Genomic DNA, 26,750 nt, shown 5'->3' on the forward strand with positions numbered 1-26,750 from the left:
TATCTCAATTCCCCTTATATGTCTAAACCTGTACTTCTCTTTATTTGAGCATACCACTGCACTCACTAATCACTTCTTTCAGTAACATAATCCTGACTTATTCATAACTATGTCCATACCATGCTAGTGTCTAGAAATTATTAATAACGTAAATATGTCGCAAGAAATCAAGTACATAACTTGGTGTACTCACTGGAGTGTAAGGATTCCAAGCTCTATCCCTCACTGGGGTCCTCATACCATCATGAATAGGTGTAGCTGAGGGCAAAACAGAAATATGACGGTATATATTATGAAATGATTACACATCAATGTTTAGTAACAAAATCAAAATTCAAAAAGAATCAAACCTCCAGAGTCTCGCATAGGAGTCATGTAAGGATGCATTGGTGTCCGTGAGGGGTGCAGTGGCGTCTCACTTCCAGCACCATAGCGTGGTTTTTCACTGATAAAGCATAATCAATAATATTAATAATAATAAACCTAAAAATTACAATGATAACAAAGATGTGCTTTCATGTACCGGGATAACGTCGAAGAAGTCACGGTTTCAACAATTGCATCACGATTAACTGCACATATAAATCCAGAGATATGATTCCAGGAGCACAAGAAAACCAAGCAAGATAAAATAAAATCTTCAAAGTAATAGTAACTGACCTGTTACAATCTTCATTTGAGCCTCCAATTCAACAAGAACTGTTTGTGCTTTAACCTCTTTAATAACTCCTATGCAGCCCTTAAAGCTACCGGGGCGAACTCTAATGGTAGTACCAATCAGAGACTGATGCCCTCGGCCACCACCAATCCTACCCACAGCTGCAGAATAAAGCATTTTCTTAGTAACAGATATCTACCAACTTGATCATTTAAGAATTAAGATACACAAAAGCCATAGATAGGGCACCGATCCAGCAGACTAGTGACACCAATATATGTGAAAATTGCATAATATAAGTTGACTGCAAGCATCAGAGCATTATGATTAGATTCAACGGTCAGGAAGGCTTAAATATAGCAACATACAGTTCATTTGCTGGCCACCTCTAGGAATTCTCCTAGGCCACTGCGGAACCCGGTGGGGAGTTTTAGGCGCAAATCTTAATGATGGATTCCCCTACAAACATTATTTAAGAAGATTAAAAACTAAACAACATTACACTAGAAATCCTACTTTAGATGTTACTGTCAACAAGGTGTATAAGTTGCATACATTTCTATCACCATTTGCACGTCCCCCAACTAGGATGCAAGACTGGGACTTAACACAGATATAACCAGCGTGCTCGAGATGGTGACGATCATATATAAACAAGATGCCTTTAAAAATATGTTCAACAGGTCCTTCCTTCCCCTGCACACAACCAAAAACATAAGCATGGAAAGACATTAAACAAAATATAACTATATATGTGCAAGATTGGAGTCTGATGTCACACTTTGGAAGGTCCCTCAAGAATTTTTACGACATCTTTCACTGCTATTATGTTTTTTGACCGATCCTGTGCTGAATTCTTTCTTTCAATCTTGTACTTGATCTCTCTGAGTCTAACAACTGCAACTTCAGGTCTATGATACCCTCCCGTAAGAACCTGGAATTTGATAAGTTATATACGAGAGCAATCTACTCATCATATACTTCCGATATCTCATATTATATAATATACCTGAAAAGTTTCATTCTCAACACGTATGATCACACCGAAGCTCATGTTACTGCAGGAAAACAAATCAATATTTGAGAACTGTTCATGAATTAAAGTTCGACAATTTTGTCTGTTGCAAAATCTTACTCTAACACCACTAGATCATGAAGCTCATAGTCCCCGATTCTGGTTTTACCCGATGTAACTTCAGAACTTCCCACGACATGATCAGAGAATACTTTAATCTGTGATTGAACTATAATGATTAGTACTAAACAATATTATAATGTACTGCATCATTCATTCATGGGCAAATGGACAACAATTAACACGACAAATACCGATTAGTAAAATCTAACACTTACCACTTCTTTAGTTGTGTCTGACACTATGTTGACCAGATGCCTCTCAACTGTCACTACCATGCCCGTAGCACCTTCGCTTGCACCAGATACAACCTTCACGTGATTACCAGGTTCAAAGTACTTGCATAGCTCCTTTTCCCTTACAGCTAGTGTTTTCTTCAAAATTAGAGATGTATATCAATAATTCTGAAGTATCCTCTGACATGATAAACTGACACTTAATTGTAAAGACATGCTTATGTGCCATTCAATTATCATTGTACAAATATATGATATTGTAAAGCAAATTAAGTCTAATAAAGATATTAAGTTCTATTTTTACCGGAAGTCCTTCATCATACGGTTTAATATAAACGGTGCCTTCCTCAACTTTCTCGACCACCCCCTTCAAATTTTTAAGATCTCCTTTCACTACAACAACATTGTCACCCTTCATAAAGTGGCCTTTCATTCGATTTGCAAACAAGGTTGACAAACTAGCCATATCATCGTCATCATCACCACTTTCATCAGATTGCCGAAATTTCTCAAGTTCATCAAAACTTGGTTCAGTACCCTGGGTGGTTGTAGATTTTACTGATACAGTTTTGTATAAAAAACCATCTTTAAACATCATGCCATTTATGTTTTCAAAAAAATCACCACTCAATGGATCTCGCTTACGCTCTACACGAATATGCATTTCTCTGTAGACAGAACATAGCAGTTACAAGGCATAGTAAGAGAATTCAAGACTTGAGTAACACCTGCAAGATACTACTATTACTATAAATAACAGAAGAAAACTTACCTAGCTTCGTCAACATTCATGAACCGTGGTGGCGGAATAAACATTTTCTTTCTTGGAACTTCTCTACCTTCCTAGAAAAGGAAAAATAACAATTGCTATTTAATAATCGGGAATGACTTAGGGCCTATTGACTCCACTCTATCTCTATAAAATTTTCTAAGAAAACTAAACAAATTAAAACACGTTCAGTTGGCTGTTATCCAAAATAGAAAATAAGAAAACAATATTTTCTAATCTATAACTTCACATTTAAATTCTTTTTAAGAAATATTCATGTTTTCACTACTTAAACATTCAAAATAAACAATTAGTTTCAAAAATATAGAAAAATGGAAAACATGGCGTAGAGTTTAAAAGCCATGAAGGTTAAATTTAATGTTTGCTATTAAACTTAAATACTAAACTTAATGTTTGCTATTAAAGTAGGTCATTGAGCACGAAACTTTATATTAAAAATGGCCAGCATACATACCAATTTGTTTGCCAAAGCCTGCAAGTCAATTCTCGGTATTAATTTCACAGTAACCCTCTGCCGCACATTGTCCACATCCACAACCTATGTCAGAGGGAGTACACAAAATGTTAGTTATGGTAGCAAAACAACTATAACTAACAAATGTTAGCAATGTCACTGGTACTACCTTTGCAAGGTCACCCTTGTATGTACCGATCTTCATTCTAACCCAGGTGTCCCTAGAAAGTTCATTCGCTTTGTTTTTAACAGCAAGGACATCTGTCATTTCTTTGATGGGAACAAGAAGAATCTTACTGCTGGTAAATATGTAGCGCATACCCTTGCAAGCCTGGAAGCGGAATAAATTCAATAAAAATTAGGTCATTATTTTTGCAAGGCCCTTAATACACTTGTGTACACGCTGAATCTTGGTGACAACTAGCCTACCTCTTTAACATGGGCTTCTTTATCTGCTTCTATATATATGTAATTTTTCAAGTGATCCAGTGCTATGGCTGATTTAATTTGCAAGTCAGGTCCCCTATCAATGCACTTTTGCATCAGGCATACAGCTACCTCCCGCTCATGGCCAACCTAAGCAGCATTAAGATAGACATCAATAAAAACCACCATGTTGCAATGCATCACACCAACTTGAAAATCATACATTTTTAATCATACCGCACATTTAACCAGCCATAACTTTGGGTCCCTGACAGATGGCAACAATGCTTGCTGCTCTACTTCTGTGGCCTCCTCCTCGTATTCTGCTTGACTGGCCCTAGCATACCTTGCCTTGATATTTTCTACAATAGCATCAACATCTTCTTGGTCATCCTCGCATGGTAGCAAAGGTTCACGGTGTGGCCGTCTAGAGTCCTCATCATCAGGTAGATCGTCTCCATTATCCACAAAAAAACCTATGTATTATTCTTTTCAACAATTAGCAATGAGAAATTAAACAGTATAAAAAAAATAAAGAACACAAGGCCGGCTACTACATTTTCAATAATGAATTATTTTGATAAACCCAACTTCTCCCTGTATCATAAAACCAGAGGAATCTTATTGAGACTGAGACTCATAATAACAAATTACAATCTAATAACGCTGCAAAATCTCTCTATTATCTTCTTCTATGTCTTGATCTAATTTGAGTTCCCTAATTCTTGCATATATGAATAATATTTGTTTCACTCGGCAAAATCATGCCTGATAAAATCCCAAATGATTCTAGCAAGGGGTAGGTGGCAGAAATGTAGAAATGGTACAGCAGCATTTAGCCATATTCGGCCATAGCCAAGCATTCAAACCACTATCTAGACAAACAGTGTAAATTTGTTCCTGATCCATTACTAATTTGTGTATTCGGAAAGGTTACCCGTGCGACTTTAGGATGGTGTCCCGAAAATTCTTAACCTCCGACCTTATATTGCATAATAGACTTGGAGTTCTAAACTTTAACATTGAACACCTTAGTCCGCCCAGATTTCAGTATTTCAAGTATGAACTTAAACGTTAAGGTTAGGAAAACATATGTAGTAATTGGTTAATCCCTACACCACAAAAGTGATGGATTCCCCCCCCCCACCCCCCATAAACCAAACCTTTAGAGATTGTCTCAATAAAAGCAATTCAACCACTAATTACATTCAACATACAAATAATTAGCAACACTCACGATCTACAACAAAGTCCTATTACTAGGATGCTAATAGTCATGTCACCGATGCAGATGCTTCAAAGACAAAAGCATTGGCAACATCTTAATTAATTCACATGTAAACCATCCTCCTTACTTTAATGAATAAAATCAATTACAGTCCCTCCTATGATAAAAATCAATTCCCTACTTCTTAGAAAAATCTAATGTCGTCATCAAAGGACTTAACATTATCACTATGTTGATTCTAGTCAGTCAATTACTTCATAATGTTAGCATTCGTTAATACACTTTTCCCCCAAAGACATACCATTAAAAATGGATTATCTTGAATCTTGACAACAATTAATGTAGGTCCGCAACTATTTTGCCAGAAGTACGCAAGAGTTCAAATTACTATTTGTGACATCTAAATTTAAGTGAGAAGGTCGTTTCACATCAAATTAAAAAGGCAATTATTTAGTGTTTTAATTAGTTGCATGTCTACTATATTACTATTAATGATTGATGATTGATTATCCAACTCAATTACCAAATTTACATACATTGGCATATATTAGTGTTGCACAACTCAATCTAACCCTTTTCCGAAGTTAGTACTTAGCAATTATCTAATTATCCAACTCATTCACCACTATAAATACATGTAGCTAGATAGACTAATTTGGCAACATCTAATTTGTTTGTAAGCATTTACGTACGTGTAATCACTAATCATAAAACTAAATCACCAATATACCTACATTGCGCATATATATATATTTTTTAAAAGGAAAATAGTAAGAAGAACCCTAACCGTCTTCGGGTTGCAAATCCTCCTCATCATCATCTTCATCGTCATCCTCATGAGCTTCTATCTCAAAAAAATCCTGTGCACCAGATATGCGCTGCTTCTTCTTCTTCTTAGCACGGCCGCCTTTTCCTCCTTTGCCACCATCATCATACTCATCATCATCATCCTCCAGCTCCTCCTCGTCATCATAGTCATCGTCATCCTCATCTTCCTCCGCTATGTCATCGCGCGAACGCTTACGACTTGACTTAAGATCGACGTACTCTTCTTCTTCTTCTTCGGGGTCGAGATCATCGTCGTCTTCGTCCAAGTGTCGGCGCGACATGGTTGAATGGGAATGTGTGTGTGTGTGAATAATGTGTGGAGAGAATTAGGGTTAGGGTTAGGTGATAATCAAAAAATATAGGGACCGAGGTTGTGCAATGTACGTATAAGTTGAATAGTAGAGAAATTTGGGTAAATTCAGGGAATGAATGAGAGAATTGAAATTTCGTATTACAAATCGAGGGATGCTCATTTATATGTCTCGATGGAGGGAGTTTTGGGCTTCAATTCACACATTTGGGCTTGTACAATCTTTTGCACTTTCAGTTTTTGACTTGGATCTCATTTATTTAGCGCTGAACTATAAATGAGCTTCTGATCGATTCTTATCTATTTTCAAAATAAAATGTAAAAAATTGATTTTCAAAATTTTTTATTTTAAAAATATGATTTTCCGGTCAAGATAGAACTTCATCAAGGATAATTATTTAGTCCATTTTTATTCGCAATAATTATAGATATGCTCACTAGAGTAATCCATGATATTGTACCGTGGTGTATGCTTTTTGCGGATGACATAATTATTATTACTGAGATAAAGTTGGTGATTAATGAGAAATTAGAACAATAGAGAGTTACATTGGACACTTCGGACTTGCATATTAGCCGTTTAAAAATTGAATACTTGTGGTGTAATTTTAGTAACGTACCAGATGAAGAGGTGGTTGATGTTGGAATTGGGGAGCATTTATTAGTTCCGAAAGAAAATTTCAATTATTTGGGTTCTATGATTCATAAAGATGGTAAGATAGATGCTCATGTTACTCATCGTATCCAATCCGGATGGTTAAAGTGGAGGGCTGCTTCAGGAATACTGTGTGATAAAAAAATTCCTTTAAAATTAAAAGAAAGATTTTATCGAATGACGATTAGACCAGCTTTGTTGTATGGGGCAGAATGTTGGGCAATAAAGAAGGCCCAAGAACGATGACTACAAGTAACGGAAATGAGGATGTTGCGTTAGATTTGTGGCCGCACCTTCTACATAGATTGCCGATTTATTTTTTCAGAAGGCAATTACGAGTTACATCTATAATAAAAAAAGTAAGATAAGGTAGACTGCGATGGTTTGGACATGTATGGAGAAGACGTATACCTGTACCAGTGCGAAGAGTTGAAGGTTTAGTGTTGCCGGGTGCGAGAAGGAAAGAAAGACCGAGAAAAACTTGGGATAACCTACTTTCATTAGATTTGCGTTTTTTAAGCCTTTGGGGAGATATGGTATTAGATAGAAGGTCTTTGAGGCGTTAAATTAGAGTTCTTGATTAACTTATGGGATAAATGAATCTTGTATTTTGAGGTGTTCATAGCATATAATGTCAGTTTATTCATTTATTTTCATTCTGTTAATGTACTTAATTCTATTATTATTGTATTGTATGTTTCATACATTATTGACACTAATCATTTTTTGGTAGATTGAATGTCTTTTCTTTTTCTACAAGAAGTCATTTGATTTACAAAGCAGAAGTTCTAGGAGTTTTCTTAAGCAAGATTGAGTTGAAGATATCAAAAATATTTTTATGTGGGATAAAAGTGACTTCAAACAGTCATTATTTGATTTGTGTATTATATCTTTTTTATAGTTATATTTCATATTTACACATGTTCACACACAATGCGGAAGTCTTTCGGGAAACAACCTATTCATTCTTTTGAATGAGGGGAAGGTTGCGTACATCATACCCTCCGTAAAACCTACTTTTACGGGATATACTGGATACGTTTGGTTTGGTTTCCCCTAGGTATTTAACCATAATTCATATTATGATTTAATTAATTTATAAATTATAGGTTTTTAACTTCTTTATATTTTCATCTGTTAGAATATATATCAATTACATATTTTATATACAAAAAGTTGTCAATTACTTTGTTCAATATTAATATAAAATTGGGAAAAAAATCGCATTCAGATAGTTTAAAAGTTTATATCCAAATAACAATATTCATTCATGATTCAGATTTTTAATTCATTCAGATTTATTAATTATTCAAAAATAAATCATTCAAATTTGTCAAACATCCCTTAACACCATGGCTATTTTTAAAACTATATTATCTTATAACAGACGAAACATTAAAAGTTTAATTGGTCGGTTGGTCGATCAGTCAATTCTGATCCTAATTTATATTGAAGTTAACTTCGTCTACCGATTTAAATTCTAACTAATATTGAATACTATATTATACTATTTGATGTTTAAGTCAACTTCTTTTATCAATATAAATTCTAATTAAGATTAAGCTTTTTATTACTTTTATTGATATTGAAGTCAACTTACTCTTCAAATATAATTTTTATTTAATTAAATACTATAACTATTATATCCTTTATAGATAATAAGCGTAAGGGACTTATTATCCAAAATTTTGGTAATGCACCGACAAAACTTGATCTGATATAGTTAAAAATAGACAGTTAAGATTAAATTTTATTGCAATAATTATATTATTAATACAATCACAAATAGAAAATGATTATATTTTTCTAATATTATTCAAACATCAAATGAGATACAATGTCCAAATACAATTCTCGATAGAACATGATTAAAGATTTAACCCATCATAAATATAAAAAGATTACATTGTTTTAATACTATTCAAACACCAAAATATACAATAATATAAGAGTAGATAGAATTAATATGATTAGATAGTGTACTATATATAGCTTTAATTCAATTTCTCATTCTTATATTGTACTATATATAGCTTTATATATAATAAGCTAAACATTAAAATTTTGGTTGATCAGTCGGTAGCTCGGTCAATTCTAATCCTAATTTATATTAAGTTAACTTTCTCTACCAATTTAAATTCTAATTTATATTGAACTCTATATAATACTAATTGATATTTAAGTCAACTTTTTCTATCAATTTAAATTCTTGTTCATATTAACCTATATATTATTTTTATTGATATTGATGTCAACTTAATCTCTAAAACATCTTTATTATAACAACCAATTTAACTAATATTTAACTAAACTATAATATAGATATTAATATCTATTAGATAATATATATATATATATATATATAAAGTCATAAGATAATTATTGTCTCGGGATAAAATAAAATAATTTAAACTTTTCATTCGGTTTCAAATATAATTATATTATTGATCTGAAATATAATAAAATTTAAAAAAAATTAAATATAATTAATTATATTTGATTGATATGAATATATATCTAGTTAAACTAAATATAATCATTTGCCTTTACAATTTTAGAATAAGTAACCATCGTTATTATTGGTTAAATCAATGTTACCTTAAATGCCCAAAACCTTTTTGGGTAAAAGAATCTACCTAATAGGGTAGAAAATTTCTCCACCCACCCATCTCAAAATCACGTTTTTAAAAAAAATCATAAATTTAATCGCACTGATGAAAATATTATGCCAAAAGAAGTTGTACAAAATTTTAAGATTTTTATTCCCAGAGATCCTTGTTATTATAACATTATATTTTATATATCATCAATTATATTGAATCTATAATGACTTAGATTTTGTATATTAATTTAATTAAAAATTGCATGATATATAATATCAATTTTCCTGTTATGTAGCATACTCAATAATTTTTTTGTATTCTTTCAATCTGTACGGTATAATTTTCAAAATAATTGATAAAATTATGAATTTTAAAAATGATTTGGTAGAAACAATTTCTACCCTATTATGATTTGGGAATTTAAGATTGTACTGATTTAACCATCATATTAAGAGTTTATTGAACATAAATTTTTTCAAGAACTAAATTTATCATTTCTACAAAAAAAGGAAAAATTATGATTTACTATTTACCTTAACATTTCTTTATTTTAACTCTATTATAATTTAAACAACAAAAAATACTGAGTGTTAAGATATACCCGTGCCCATAATACTAATAAATGATTTAGCAAGAAAACAGTACAAACAAATATTGATGTATACAATTTCCGGTATATAATAAAATGATAAAAACTCTTTCGCTCTTTCGAAGTATAGTCCTCAATTCTATGATTTTTTTGGTTGAGGTACATACTCTATCGAGATGCAAAATCAGAAAAAAAAATATGAAATGATCACTTATAAGGTTTAAACAGAGAACACCCGAAAAAAGTGAAATAAAAATAAAATCACTTATCTGAAATCTATACTAAAGCTGACTACTTGATTGTTTCAAATCTTCTTTCGATTCTACCATCTTGTCCAAAGAACAGGCCAACGGGAAATCCTTTCTTTAGATACATTAAATATTTGAAGTATTACGGCCTCATTTGTTTTCAACTGAATGAATGTGTTGTTAGGTGAGCGATTCTTCCAGTCATATCATTTGGCTGCCATTTTTTTATTTCTGATTTAGCTGAATCATTCCTCCTCAAAATTCTACTTGAATCATTCAAATTTTCTTTAAATATTGTTTGACCATATTTTTTTAAAACATTTTATTATCTGTTTAATAAGTTTGCAATATTTTTTATATCTTTTTTCTGAAACGATGTCTATTAAATCTTAAAATATTTATATTTGTTGGTTATTCACTTAAAAAGGCTATATATGTACTATAATATAATAACCGAACGGAGTATATTTTGATTCAACAGTTATACCCTTGTTTTAGTTATTAAAAATAAAAATAAATAGTGTTATAAATGTGCTAAACTACTAAATTGTTAAATTACTAGATATAATCTCCTTATACCACTAAAATATGACCAAAACTTATTGTATTAAACTATGATCACAGTTTCTTCCTAATTCTTTTATTTTTATAAATATATAAATATATAAATATTATGTATTTATATAAATATATTAAAAATAATATATGTTTGAATAAATAAAATTTAAAATTTTTATTAAATATTAATGAAACTCGTGTATCGCACGAGATTTAAGATAATTTAAAATAATATCAGAATATTTTTGGAAATAGATTTTAATTGTATCATCTATTTTTACACAAAAGTAGAACAATGAAATAAAAAACTACAACAAAAAAATATTTTATTTGTTTTGCTTTCCAAAAAGCTATTTAATAATATCATATTAATGTTATTGTCCTTATTCAAAAATCAGTGTTATCTATCGGTTATTATATTTTTGATAGAATAAATTACAAAAAAAAATTATCATTCAGATAGTATAAAATTTTAAAAGCGAAACAATTTTATTTTTTTCATTGTTCAGATTTTTGATTCGTTCAGATCATTCAGAAATATTAATCATTCAGATATCAATAATTCAGATTTGCCAATGGACCCTTAAACTAGTAAAACATGGTTACCCGAAGGCCTAATCCAAAGATTTTAAAATTTGTTGTTTATTACTACTTAGACACTATCATATAGTAGATAACAAAATAATCGAATACTTATCTTAAAAATGATTTTTACATCAGTCTTGTCAACAAACTGAACTTTGCAGGATAACTACTAGAAACTTCCACACAAAAAAGAGTCCACTTGGTTAAAAATAAAAATATCATTAATAACCTAAAACACCCCATATTGGGTCCAAAAATCTATCATATATGACACGATTATCATAGGCACAAAAAGCCACCCAAAATGGCACTTTATATGCAACATTATTTCAAATAAATAGTATCACAAAATTGTATCATTCACGTATATAACATAACATGATGAACTAAAAATAAAATTAAGAGTAAGAACGTATAACATTCAAAATATTAATGAATGTCCATTCCATATACAGATACGAACTAACACACACTATTATTTATTGGAATCATTCACGCAAATTTTCATCAATAAAAAGCAAACTATGCAACATATGTACAAAACACACAATTGACTAAAGTATAGTATTAGACAACCTCACACGTAAATAATACTCAAAAAATTTACAAAACCCTAACTTATACATACATTAATATTGATAAAATATATAGAGAAGAGAGAAAATGAGGATTTTATTATAATATAACTTATTCTCGATTACAATAGAACAGAGGTTTATATAGCAAACAACCATACATAATAAAGGAAAATATCATAACAAGGAAACTATTATAATAATAAAACTATCCAATAATATAATATCATTATATATGATAACATCCCCCCTCAAACTCACGATGTTGGATCAGGAGTTTGCCAACCAAGAGACGAAGCTACGTAACAAAACAAATCCAAAGCTGCAATACTAGATTCAAGAACATCCAAACAAATTCAAAAACTTCCAAAGGAATCCAAAGACGCAACAACAAAAGAGAACGCCGCAATAAAAGAGAAATCGTCCAAAGACGCAGCAACTGAATCCTAATCCAAAACCAAACTCCATAATCAAAATCACCAAAGTAACAAATCTACAACCATCGAAAATAATACCAAAACTGTATCCAAACTGAATCCTAATCCAAAACCAAACTCCATAATCAACCCAATACAAACTCCAAAAACTTGAATCCGGGTCAACAAACTGTATTCAATCCTCAACCAAATAAAAAATGTATCCTAATTCAAATTGTATCCAAAACCAATCAAATCCCGCGAAGGGTCAATGTTAGATATATTTGATAATGTCGTGGCTAATATAATTTATGTTTAGATTTCAGATCTTACTTAACAGGACAAATCAGTACTTAACCGTTGATCAGTACTTATACTGAAAGTCAGGACTTAAGGATATCAGTACTTATATTATCAGGAGATAATCATCAGAAGTTAGATATCAGAACTTAAGTGCTGAAGGATGATCAGATAAGGACAGTAGCTGATTAAAGGAAAGAAGATCGAGATAAACATAAGAAGAGATATGCATGAAGAAGGAGTTCCGTGAAGAATGGAATACTTGGAAGAAAAGATATCTGATTGATATATTTTAGGAAGCAGAATTATATTCCATATCAATTAGCGATTATCTTGTAACTGTGTAGTATATAAACACAGACATAGGGTTTACACTATAAGTGTTATCATATTCGAGAAGATTATTCATTGTAACCCTAGCAGCTCTCGTGATATTTGTTCATCACTGAGAGGTAACAGTTCCATACTGTAACAGAGTTTATTATTTCAATAAAGTTTGTTTTCTATTACTTAATATATTAAAGTTTGATTTGATTGTATTATACACTGTATTCACCCCCCTCTACAGTGTGTGTGACCTAACAAGTGGTATCAGAGCCAATCTGTTAACACACATACAGTTAAAGATCCAAACACAATCATGTCTGACACAGAAACTCCAACTAAGCCTACCAAAACTGAAGAACCTCCAAAGACACAAATTCAAAGTCGGTATGAGACTATCAGAGTTCCCATACTGAGACCATCTGAATATCCCACATGGAAGGTAAGGATGACCATGTTCCTGGAAGCAACATATCCAGAATACCTTGATAGAATCAAGGAAGGGCCTCACAAACCAACCAAGCTCGCTGTTGCAGTTGCAGGTGAAGCAGCAAAGACCGTACCAAAGGAGAAGAGTGATTATACTGCTGAAGATATAGCATCAATTGCTAAGGATGCTAAGGTACGACACTTACTGCATAGTGCCATTGATAATGTAATGTCAAATAGGGTAATCAACTGCAAGACTGTTAAGGAGATATGGGATGCTCTGGAAACAAGGTGTCAGGGAACTGACACAATTAAGAAGAACATGAAGACAATACTCACTCAAGAGTATGAACATTTTGACTCAAAGACTAATGAGTCATTGAATGATTTATATGATAGATTTGTCAAACTTTTGAATAATTTGTCATTGGTTGATAAAGAGTATGATCTTGAAGATTCAAACCTTAAATTCCTGTTAGCTCTTCCTGAATACTGGGATTTGAAGGCAACGACAATAAGAGACAACTACAATCTTGATGAAACAACTCTTGATGAAATCTATGGAATGCTCAAGACTCATGAACTTGAGATGGAACAAAGAAGCAAGAGGAAAGGAGGAAAGTCAAGGACAGTGGCTCTTAAGGCTGAAGAAGAATCCCCCAAAGCAGCTTTCTCAAGGAAAGACAAGGGTAAAGCTCTTTTCATAAAGTCTGAAACTGAGTCATCAAGTTCTGAAAGTGATGATGACTCAGATTCTGAAAGCTTGCCTGAGACTGATGCTGATGAGGAGATGATGAAGCTGTGTGCTCTCATGGTGAAAGGAATCACAAAGATTGCATACAGGAAGTTCAGGAAGGGAAAGAAGTTTTCCAGGAAAGGCATAAGTTCTGATAAAAAGAATTTCAGAATATCTGAAGGCAGAGGAGGAAAGTCTGACAGAGGAGATTATACCAATGTTAAATGCTATAACTGTGATGAGAAAGGCCACATATCTCCTGATTGCAAGAAGGAAAAGGGTGACAAAGGCAAGGCTCTTGTCACAAAGCAGAAAAGCTGGAAAGACACCTCAGACTCTGAAAGTGAGGAGAACTATGCATTGATGGCAAATACTGATAAAGAAAGTGCTGAGAGCAGTTCTGAAGCTGCTGAAACAAAGGTACCTCAGACTACTTATGCTTTTCATACTGATGATATTAATGAGTTGAGAAGATATCTTAAAACCTTGCTTGTTAGTTATAGAGATCAAACTTTAACATGTGAAAGATTAACTTCTGAAAATCTTGTTTTTAAGAAAAAAAATGATTTCTTAGAAAAAGAGTTAGTCATGTTCCATCAAACTCAAAAGGATAGAAATGATGTTTTTTATGTTAGGGATGAAGTGCTAAAAATAAATGAATCTCTAAAAACTGAGTTAGAAAAGGAAAGAGAGATTATAAGGACTTGGACTAACTCTGGCAAAACAACTCAAAATTTGCTAAGTAGTGGAAACTGGAAAGAGGATTTAGGTTATGGAGAAGATAAGAATGATAAAGGAACTGAAGAAATTAAGCCTGTTGTTGAGCAAAAGCCAAAGTTAAAACCTGTTAAGTTTGTAACTGTAAAGTCTGAAAATGAGAAATCAGAAGTTAAAGAGGAATTAACTTCTGACAAGCTAAAACAGAAAAAGACAGCTGAAGTGAACATAGGCTTAATGACTAAGAAGCAACTTAAGCATAAGCTGAAAGATGTTAAGAATGCAAACAAGGTAAAATCACCTAGGAAAAATAGGAATGGAAAGGAAGGTGTGAATAAAAGCAATGATTATAAACCTGTTCCTGATGCTCCTAGGAAAACATGTCATAACTGTGGAAGTTCTAACCATCTGACTTCTTTTTGCAGGAAGAATAAGAATATTAAATCCTTACCTTCAAAATCAGGAGTTAAGAGTCAGTCTGTTAGATACAAACCACAAAATCCTTGTTTTCATTGTGGTAGTTTATGGCATTCCATTTATACTTGTAAGGAATATCATAGTTTGTACTATGATTATTATCAAATAAAACCTTCTTTGAAGAATGTTTCCATTGTTTCTTCTAGTGTAAATTCTGATTCAAAGTCTGATAGTGTAAGTTCTAATAAGAAAAATGTTAACATAAACTCTGATGCTAAATCCGCTGCAAATGTTAACAAACTTAATAAGGCCAAAGGATCCAAGCAAGTCTGGGTCCTTAAAACTAATAATTAGTGGTCTTTGTGATTGCAGGGCAACAGGAAAAATATGTTAGTGTAGGTGCCCTAGAGGCAATACATTATTCTTTTAAATCTTTATGTCAGTTGATCATTCAATAAATGTATTTATTATGACCTTAATTACTGCGATATTTTGTTAGCATAATAAATGTCCTTAGAATCATGATACAAATTGTATAGTTTAAGTACATGACTTGAACTTGAGATTATATAATATATCATATTCTTAAAGGCCCCTAGTCGAGTATTATTATATAGGACAATAATAATACATAAATAGACTAGTATGTTATTTGACAAGATAACCACATCTCATTGGTTATAAGTATGGGGATACTAAAGTCAATACATAGGTACATGTGAGAGTACATGGTACTGGACAGACCCACAGTGAGATTCTTCATGTTTAATAAAGTCATAAGAAAGACTCACAGTGATAATGGTGTAACGATCCTTTGACTTGAAATTATTATATTTCTATACGAGGATTAATATACTTTGACTACATTAAAAGTTACTTTTAATCGGGTGATGATAAAAGTGGACATCGGGTATATCATGAGTCGTATGAGAAATATGAATGATAGATAAAGGATTTAACCCTCCTATAATTAGGAGAGATATTATTGGCCTCTTGATTGAGTGAGATTATAAAAGCATGACCATGCTCAAATAATGATTTGTCTTGATAATCTACTCATGGATCAAGTAAACCCGGATTAAATGTTGAAGAGGATGACTAAATACATGCCTCGAGTTTAATCTATAATATGTATGGTTAAAGGGATTATATTACACGAAAAACATTATTCACGAAAGGTTTTATCTAATCACGATTTAATTATTGTTTAATTGGGTAACAATGATGTATTACTAGATACCGCTCATTGTTTATAATTTTATTAGAGAATAAAATTATTGCCAATTAAATAATAGCCTATAGGGTCGCACAAATAGAGCACTTAATGGAATAGTTAATTTAAATTATGGATTTAAATTAATTGATGATTATTTGAATTTTATTATAATTAAGTAAGACTTAATTGAAATAATATAAATTCAAATTAAAAGGAATGTTTTTGCCCATAATAATTAAGTATGACTTAGTTATTAATTAAATAATAGAAATTTGTTTTTATTATTTAATCCAATACCTACTAGGGTTGGGCTTTGTTGTTATGGGCCTTTTTAATCAGCCATTATAAATACATAATGATAGGTTAAAGAGGCTTGTACGTTTTTGAGAAAATCCTAGCAGCAAAGAGAGGCAGAGGCAATTAAGATCGTCAAGAAGGAGGCTAGTACATCCATTCCGTAGTCAAGTTCGTGAGACGTTCTTGAAGGTGCTCGTGTGGATACCATAGAGGTGTTTCTCCGAGAGGTAGACATAAAGCGTGATAGCTAGGATCTCCGTTGAGTTCGTGAAAGTTAAGCTCTTGAAAGGTATGATTCGTTATCTCCATAATCTGCCCATAATTATACATGGATCCTGTTTTGGGTTTCGAATTTTTGTTTTATTTACGTTTATCCGCTGCATTTTATACCTTCGGAACCCAACAATGGTATCAGAGCTACGTGTATAAGGGGCTGATTTGGTTACGTGTTTACTGTATATTTAAAAGTATGCATGTATGATGTGTCTGCCATGATAACAGTTATGTTATATGAATGATATGATGAATCTGTTAATGATCTATATGATGATACTAGTATGTTTAAGATCTGCCATAACTCATATGTATGCGATCTCTTAAAATATGTATACTGATACATGTTTTTGGTAACTGGGATATGGATCGTGTGTATACTGATACATGCTTCTGGAATAGTATTCTGATACATGTTTTGCTAGTATTCGATCCGCGTGCTTAGGGTTTCGTTTTTAATTTGTGCTTATGACATATGCTTTACTTATTTATTACTCTTGATTGGATCATGATAAGTGATAAATAGTATGTCATCTTTATATGATCTAACATGTTCTTTAATGGTTACTTGAGCATGGTGCATAGTTATGGCCTTAAGACCTTAGTTGTAATGGTTTATTCTTTTGGTTTGTAATAAATACGACTTGCATGTCGTTTTCTATTTGTATTTGTTTTATCTCGAATGTAACTCGAGTTCTTTTGTAAGTTCATTAGTATAATTCTTAATGTAACATCCAAGAAGGACAAGGGAAAGAGGAGGAATCCAATGGAAGCCAAGGAGACAATGGAAGCAATAGAGAAGACATATGTAATAGTTATTTTTACACCATAGGTTGACCTTGATCTTTTCATTAGCCTGAAAAGATCACATAGGATTGGGCCATAACTATTGCACGTTTACTTTACGCACTTTTCATATGATGTATAAATAGTATGTGTAGAGTAAAAAATGCATGTTTTAATTAGATTAATGATGCATGTATGTATTAGATACATCACCCATGCCATGCCTTTAAACAAGATAAAATCTGTAACGACTCAAGATTTAAAATTAACAAACGATCATGAGATTCTCGTGTTTATGAAACACGAAATAAAATATGAATTTTCTTTATTTCTGACATGGGGCGATTTTGTCAACAACGGGTTCATAGAACTTGTAAGGCTGTGGGTTTTAAGCGAGACCGATGTGACTCCTCCACTACCTGGAAATCAAACCATTGACGAGTATTGATTTGAAGTATTTTATTCAAGGAAAAATTGGGAATCTCTTTATGATGGGATCATGATCGTTCTAAATTAAAAATCTCTAAGTAAAAATATTAAGTTTTAATCAGATGCTTTCCAATGAATGAACACTCATTAAATCCTAGATCGATAAGGGGAAGGGCTGTCAGTGGCAGGGGACTCCTATCTATCGTGGTGAAATGCGACGAATAAAAACGGTTATATTCGGACGTTGTATCATTGAGTCTAACTTAACTGAGTCATCATAATAAGGTGAATATAAACGGTTATATTCAACTATTATGAACTTAGAAGCATAGAGTTTGGTTAAAAATCTATTAGATAGATAAGATCAATTGTTGTTCACCAAATTATCCAAGAATTATATATGATATAATTGACAACTGTTGTCTACCTAAATAATCATGTTTTAAGGATACCAGTGGTTGACTTAGAACATGACGAAATATGGATCTTGGCTCACTAGAAAGATTTATGGGATATACTTTCCGAATTAATAGTTAGGGCTATTAATTTGATAAAAAAAATAGTGAGAGATATATTATGAATATATCATAATCATATGAACATAAAATTTTAACTCAGACAATCTAATGTTTATTTTGCGCTTTTATTATTGTAGATACTGAGTAATGGCAAACAACACAAACACACTATCCGTACGTTCAGTCCTTGAGAAGGACAAGCTGACAGGAGGAAACAACTTCCTAGACTGGCAGAGGAATTTGAGGATTGTCCTCAGGCAGGAGCGCAAGCTTCATGTCATTGATATTCCTCCTCCAGGCCCCCTTCCTGAGGGTGCTACTGCTGATGAACGAGCAGCACGCACAAGGGATGAGAATGATGCAAATGATGTTGCATGTCTTATGTTGGCAACTATGAGTGCTGAGCTTCAAAGACAGCATGTGCATATGGATGCATATACTATCAATGAGCACTTGCAAAGCATGTTTGCAAGCCAAACTCGTCAAGAAAGGTTCAATACGAGTAAGTCACTTTTTAATTGCAAACAAGGGGCGAGTGAACCGGTTGGCCCACATGTTCTGAAGATGATTGGTTATATTGAGTACCTTGAAACTTTGGGTTTCCCGATTGGTCCGGAAACTGGTATTGACCTAATCATGAATTCTTTGAACAACAAATTCACTTAGTTTGTTGTGAACTACAATATGAATGAATTTGACAAAACACCTACTGAATTGTTGCATATGTTGAGAACATATGAGACCAACATGAAGACAGCTGAACCTGCTCCCATACTGATGGTGGGAAATAAAGGTAAGGCCAAAGGGAAGGGTAAATGGAAGGGTAAGAAGAAGATTGGATCTGATTCTACACCCAAGCCAAATTCAGGTCCCAAACAGGCTTTAAAGCCTAAAGGTGGTGTGGCCAAGGGTGAATGTCACTACTGTAAGAAAGATGGTCACTGGAAGAGAAACTGTCCAATTTACTTGGAGGATCTGAAGAAAAAGAAAGCAGTTCAGATTTCTGGATCAGGTATTTATGTTATAGAAATCAATTTGTCTATTTCTACATCTTGGGTATTTGATACTGGATGTGCTTCTCACATTTGTATAAATATGCAGGGCCTGCAGAGAAGTAGAACTTTGGCTAAGGGAGAAGTGGACCTAAGAGTAGGCAATGGAGCAAAAGTTGTTGCTTTAGCTGTAGGGACTTATTATTTATCTATGCCCTCTGGGCTTGTTTTAGAACTAGAAGACTGTTTTTACATGCCTGCGATTCGCAGAAACATTATTTCTGTTTCTTGTCTGGACAAGAAAGGTTTTTCGTTTACAATAAAGAACAACAGTTGCTCTTTTGCTTTGAATGATTTAACCTATGGTGTTGCGCGTTTATTTAATGGTTTATATGTTCTTGATTTAGATAACCCTGTCTGTAATATAGAAAATAAACGACTTAAAATGAATGACTCAAATCAAACATACCTCTGGCATTGTCGTCTAGGCCACATAAATGAGAAACGCATATCCAAATTATATAAGGATGGATACTTGGATAAGTTTGATTTTGAATCATACCAAGAATGCGAATCTTGTTTGTTTGGTAAGATGACTAAAGCCCCTTTCACTGGTAAGGGTCAAAGGGCCACTAAACGTCTGGAGCTAATACATAGTGATGTATGTGGCCTAATGCGTGTAATGGCTAGAGGAGGCTACTACTACTTCATAACATTTACTGATGATTTCAGTAGATATGGATATGTATATCTTATGAAGAACAAATCCGATTCTTTTGAAAAATTTAAAGAATACAAGGTTGAAGTAGAGAAGCAAATTGGCGGAGATGCAAGTATTAAGATCTTACGATCCGATCGTGGGGGTGAATACTTAAGCACCGAATTTAGAGAGTATTTGAAAGAATGTGGTATTGTATCACAACTCACTCCGTCAGGAACACCTCAATGGAATGGAGTTTCAGAGAGGAGAAATCGTACCTTGTTGGACATGGTGCGATCGATAATGAGTCATGCAGGTCTTCCAATTAGTTTCTTGGGTTACGCTCTAGAAACAACGGCTTTCACACTTAACCGTGTTCCTACTAAGAAGGTTCAAAAGACCCATATGAGATATGGAAGGAGAAACGGTCAGGCATGAACTTTATGAAAGTTTGGGGATGTAAGGCGTTTGTGAAACGTCAAGAATCTGATAAGCTTGGACCTAAATCCGAAGAGTGCATTTTTGTAGGATACCCTAATGAAACAAAAGCGTATTATTTTTATAGTCCTTCTGAGCAGAAAGTGTTTATTGCTCGAGATGCTGTCTTCATGGAAAGAGATTTTGTTTCCAAAAGAAACAGTGGGAGAACTATAGATCTCGATGAAGATCGAGAACCACAAAATAGCATTGAACCTGAAGTGGAACAAGAGCAGAATAATGATAATGCTCAACAAACACAGGTTGTTCGTAGATCTGGTAGATTTCTCCATGAGCCAGAGAGATATGGATTTCTCATGACTCAGTGTGGTGATTTGATGCTCATAGATGAAGATGAGCCTCTCACATACCAAGATGCTATGAACAGTCCAGACTCTAAGAGATGGCTTCAAGCCATGAAATCCGAGATAGATTCCATGTACGAAAACCAAGTATGGACTTTGGTTGATCCACCTGAAGGGGTAAAACCCATAGGGTGCAAATGGGTTTTTAAGAAGAAAAAGGGCATGGATGGAAATGTTCAGACCTATAAAGCTAGGCTGGTTGCAAAAGGTTTCAAACAAATTCATGGTATTGACTATGATGAAACTTTCTCACCAGTGGCTATGGTCAAGTCTATAAGGATTTTACTTGCCATTGCAGCATTCCATGATTATGAAATATGGCAAATGGATGTCAAAACAGCCTTCCTTAATGGAAGCCTTGAAGAGGATGTGTACATGACACAACCTGAGGGTTTTGTCGATCCAAGGAATGTTGGCAAGGTATGTAAATTGCGTCGATCCATTTATGGATTGAAGCAATCCTCTAGGAGATGGAATATCCGTTTTGATGAAATAGTCACAGAGTATGGCTTTGTTCAAAACGAAGATGAACCGTGTATTTACAAGAAGGTTAGTGGGAGCTATGTGGCATTCATAGTACTATATGTTGATGATATACTACTAATGGGGAATGACATACCTTCTCTAAAGGCTGTTAAGACTTGGTTAGGGAGCAATTTCTCCATTAAAGACTTAGGAAAGGCATCCTACATTCTAGGAATGAGGATCTATAGAGAAAGATCTAGAAGGATGATCGGTCTAAGTCAGAGCACATACATTGATAAGGTTTTGCATCGTTTTGGAATGCAAAATGTAAAAAGGGGATATGTCCCCGTGTCTCAAGGGATAACGATCTCTAAGGACCAATGCCCGAAATCATTGGATGAGAAGGACCACATGAATAAAGTTCCATATGCTTCAGTAATTGAATCTATCATGTATGCAATGGTATGTACTCGCCCAGATGTCTCGTATGCTTTAAGCATGGCGAGCAGATACCAGTCTAATTCGTGTGAAGGTCACTGGAAGGCGGTTAAGAATATTCTTAAGTACCTGAAAAGAACTAAAGATTCATTCTTGGTGTATGGAGGAGAAGAGAAACTCGTTGTAAAAGGTTACACCGATGCAAGTTTCCAAACAGACAGAGATGATACTGTATCACAGTCTGGTTTTGTGTTTTGTCTAAACGGAGGTGCTGTAAGCTGGAAGAGTTCAAAGCAAGAAACAGTAGCTGATTCTACAATGGAGGCTGAGTACATTGCAGCTTGTGAAGCAGCTAAGGAGGCCGTTTGGATTCGAAAGTTCATTTCTGATTTGGGAGTGGTTCCATCGATCGCAGATCCCATTGATCTATACTGCGATAATAATGGAGCCATTGCACAGGCTAAAGAACCTAGATCACACTCCCGGGCTAAACATATACTCAAGAGATTTCACCTTATTCGAGAGATTAATGAAAGGGGTGATATACACATATGTAAAGTGCACACAAATGATAACATTGCAGACCCACTGACCAAAGGCTTGTCGCAGCAGAAACACGATGGTCACACTAGTTCCATGGGTATTAGATATATGGGTGATTGGCTCTAGTGCAAGTGGGAGATTGTTAGTGTAGGTGCCCTAGAGGCAATACATTATTCTTTTAAATCTTTATGTCAGTTGATCATTCAATAAATGTATTTATTATGACCTTAATTACTGCGATATTTTGTTAGCATAATAAATGTCCTTAGAATCATGATACAAATTGTATAGTTTAAGTACATGACTTGAACTTGAGATTATATAATATATCATGTTCTTAAAGGTCCCTAGTCGAGTATTATTATATAGGACAATAATAATACATAAATAGACTAGTATGCTGTTTGACAAGATAACCACATCTCATTGGTTATAAGTATGGGGATACTAAAGTCAATACATAGGTACATGTGAGAGTACATGGTACTGGACAGACCCACAGTGAGATTCTTCATGTTTAATAAAGTCATAAGAAAGACTCACAGTGATAATGGTATAACGATCCTTTGACTTGAAATCATTATATTTCTATACTAGGATTAATATACTTTGACTACATTAAAAGTTACTTTTAATCGGGTGATGATAAAAGTGGACATCGGGTATATCATGAGTCGTATGAGAAATATGAATGATAGATAAAGGATTTAACCCTCCTATAATTAGGAGAGATATTATTGGCCTCTTGATTGAGTGAGATTATAAAAGCATGACCATGCTCAAATAATGATTTGTCTTGATAATCTACTCATGGATCAAGTAAACCCGGATTAAATGTTGAAGAGGATGACTAAATACATGCCTCGAGTTTAATCTATAATATGTATGGTTAAAGGGATTATATTACACGAAAAATATTAATCACGAAAGGTTTTATCTAATCATGATTTAATTATTGTTTAATTGGGTAACAATGATGTATTACTATATACCGCTCATTGTTTATAATTTTATTAGAGAATAAAATTATTGCCAATTAAATAATAGCCTATAGGGTCGCACAAATAGAACACTTAATGGAATAGTTAATTTAAATTATGGATTTAAATTAATTGATGATTATTTGAATTTTATTATAATTAAGTAAGACTTAATTGAAATAATATAAATTCAAATTAAAAGGAATGTTTTTGCCCATAATAATTAAGTATGACTTAGTTTTTAATTAAATAATAGAAATTCATTTTTATTATTTAATTCAATACCTACTAGGGTTGGGCTTTGTTGTTATGGGCCTTTTTAATCAGCCATTATAAATACATAATGATAGGTTAAAGAGGCTTGTACGTTTTTGAGAAAACCCTAGTAGCAAAGAGAGGCAGAGGCAATTCAGATCGTCAAGAAGGAGGCTAGTACATCCATTCCGTAGTCAAGTTCGTGAGACGTTCTTGAAGGTGCTCGTGTGGATACCATAGAGGTGTTTCTCCGAGAGGTAGACACAAAGCGTGATAGCTAGGATCTCCGTTGAGTTCGTGAAAGTTAAGCTCTTGAAAGGTATGATTCGTTATCTCCATAATCTGCCCATAATTATACATGGATCCTGTTTTGGGTTTCGAATTTTTTGTTTTATTTACGTTTATCCGCTGTGTTTTATACCTTCGGAACCCAACAAAATATTCTAGTTCTGGACAGTGGATGTTCAGGACATATGACTGGAAATAAGGCCCTGCTATCAGACTTTGTGGAGAAAGCTTGCCCAAGTGTTTCTTATGGAGATGGCAACATTGAAAAAACATTGGGATATGGCAATATCAATCTTGGAAATGTCATAATTAAAGAAGTAGCTCTGGTCTCAGGACTTAAACACAATCTGCTGAGTATAAGTCAAATTTGTGACAGAGGTTATCATGTTGATTTCTTTGAAGAACACTGTGAAATTGTGAGTAAATCTAAAGGCAAAGTTGTTCTGAAAGAATACAGGCGTGGTAACATTTATGAAGCTAAGCTTTCAATAAGTACTGATGGTTCTGCAATTTGTCTGATGAGTAGAGCATCAATTGAAGAAAGCTGGAATTGGCACAAGAAACTCTCTCATTTAAATTTCAACAATATAAATGAACTGGTCAAGAAAGATCTTGTGAGAGGATTGTCAAAGTCAGTATTTGCTCCTGATGGCCTTTGTGATTCCTGTCAAAAAGCCAAACAAAGAAAATCTTCTTTTAAGAGCAAGACTGAATCATCAATTCTTGAGCCTTATCATCTATTACATATTGATCTATTTGGTCCAGTGAATGTCATGTCTATTGCAAAGAAGAAGTATATGTTGGTCATAGTGGATGAGTTCACCAGATACACATGGGTGTATTTTTTGCACACAAAAAGTGAAACTTCATCTATCTTGATTGAACATGTCAAACATCTGGATAAATTGGTTAAAGATTCTGTGAAAATCTTAAGGAGTGATAATGGCACTGAGTTCAAGAATTTGATGATGAAAGAGTTCTGTAAAAACCATGGAATAAAGCAGGAATTTTCTGCTCCTGGAATTCCACAATAAAATGGAGTTGTTGAAAGGAAGAATAGAACTCTCATTGAAGCTGCACGTACAATGCTTGAAGAAGCAAAGCTTCCAACCTATTTCTGGGCTGAAGCTGTGCAGACTGCTTGTTTTACTCAAAATGCAACACTCATTAACAAGCATGGAAAAACACCATATGAGATGGTGAAGAAAAAGAAGCCAAATCTGAAATACTTTCATGTATTTGGATGCAAGTGTTTTGTTCTCAAGACTCATCCTGAACAGCTATCCAAGTTTGATTTAAAAGCTGATGAAGGAATCTTTGTTGGATATCCACTTTCCACAAAAGCCTTCAGAGTCTATAATTTGAGAACAAAAGTGGTCATGGAATCAATCAATGTCTCTTTTGATGACAGGAAGATTACTGGTCTTGAAGATTTCATTGACCATGATCAGCTGAGATTTGAAAATGAAGACTCAAATTCTGATACTGAAAATCCTGACAGTCTAAGTCCTGATACTGTAAACTCTGATGGATTAAACTCTGATTTTATTGAAACTGTGGTGACTACGTCAAAGGAAGATGCACCTATACAGGGGGAGCATACTCAAGATCGTACCACATCTCAAGAAACATCAGAACATACATCTGGCTCTTCAAGTTCTGATTCGTCAAGTTCTGATAAGCCAAGTTCTGCCAGTGCTGAAAATCTAAATTCTGAAGAATCCAACTCAGATAGCATAATTTCAGGGGGAGCATCAGAAAATGAAAATGAAGACAGCATGGATCATGGGGGAGCATCCAGTTCTAGAGAAAACCTTCGATCTGCAAGGAAGTGGACAAAATCACATACACCTGATTTGATAATTGGAAATCCTGATGCAGGTGTCAGAACTAGAACAGGTACTTCAAATGAATGTCTTTACAATTCTTTTCTCTCTCAGACTGAGCCAAAGAAAGTGGAAGAAGCTCTTCAAGATGCTGATTGGGTGCAAGCAATGCAGGAAGAGTTGAATGAATTTGAAAGAAACAAAGTCTGGACCCTAGTGCCAAGACCAAAGAATAGATTTGTTGTTGGTACAAAGTGGGTATTCAGAAACAAAACTGACAGTGATGGCATAATTACAAGGAATAAGGCAAGGCTGGTTGCAAAAGGATATTCTCAATAGGAGGGAATTGATTATGATGAAACATTTGCACCAGTTGCTAGGTTAGAAGCCATAAGGATATTTTTGGCTTATGCTGCTCACAAAAAGTTTACTGTCTTTCAAATGGATGTGAAAAGTGCTTTTCTCGATGGAGAATTGGAGGAGGAGGTATATGTTGAACAACCTCCAGGCTTTGTAGATTCCAAACATCTAGATTATGTCTACAGGCTTGATAAAGCACTTTATGGACTTAAGCAAGCTCATAGGGCATGGTATGAGACTTTAGCTCAGTTTCTTCTAGAAAGTGGATTCAACAGAGGAACAATAGACAAAACACTGTTCTACCTCAACCATGGGAAGGACTTAC

At 33.7% G+C, this 26,750-nt stretch overlaps 1 protein-coding gene across 1 annotated transcript; it reads right to left on the reverse strand.

Moving 5' to 3' along the window:
* Positions 1-130: 130 nt before the first annotated feature.
* LOC141674685 (putative transcription elongation factor SPT5 homolog 1) lies at positions 131-6,265 on the reverse strand. Its single transcript, XM_074481390.1, has 17 exons — positions 5,715-6,265; positions 3,937-4,175; positions 3,703-3,849; positions 3,443-3,604; positions 3,274-3,357; positions 2,802-2,872; positions 2,334-2,697; positions 2,012-2,167; positions 1,794-1,891; positions 1,668-1,716; positions 1,440-1,592; positions 1,214-1,354; positions 1,027-1,117; positions 661-819; positions 524-572; positions 351-445; positions 131-258 (listed from the first exon to the last, which is right to left on the reverse strand). Exons 1-17 carry the CDS (start codon positions 6,034-6,036, stop codon positions 131-133), a joined length of 2,508 nt encoding a protein of 835 aa, XP_074337491.1. The 5' UTR covers positions 6,037-6,265.
* Between the last annotated feature and the right edge of the window lie 20,485 nt (positions 6,266-26,750).

The sequence above is a fragment of the Apium graveolens genome, chromosome 7, assembly GCF_009905375.1.
Source record: "Apium graveolens cultivar Ventura chromosome 7, ASM990537v1, whole genome shotgun sequence".
Lineage (NCBI taxonomy): Eukaryota > Viridiplantae > Streptophyta > Magnoliopsida > Apiales > Apiaceae > Apium > Apium graveolens.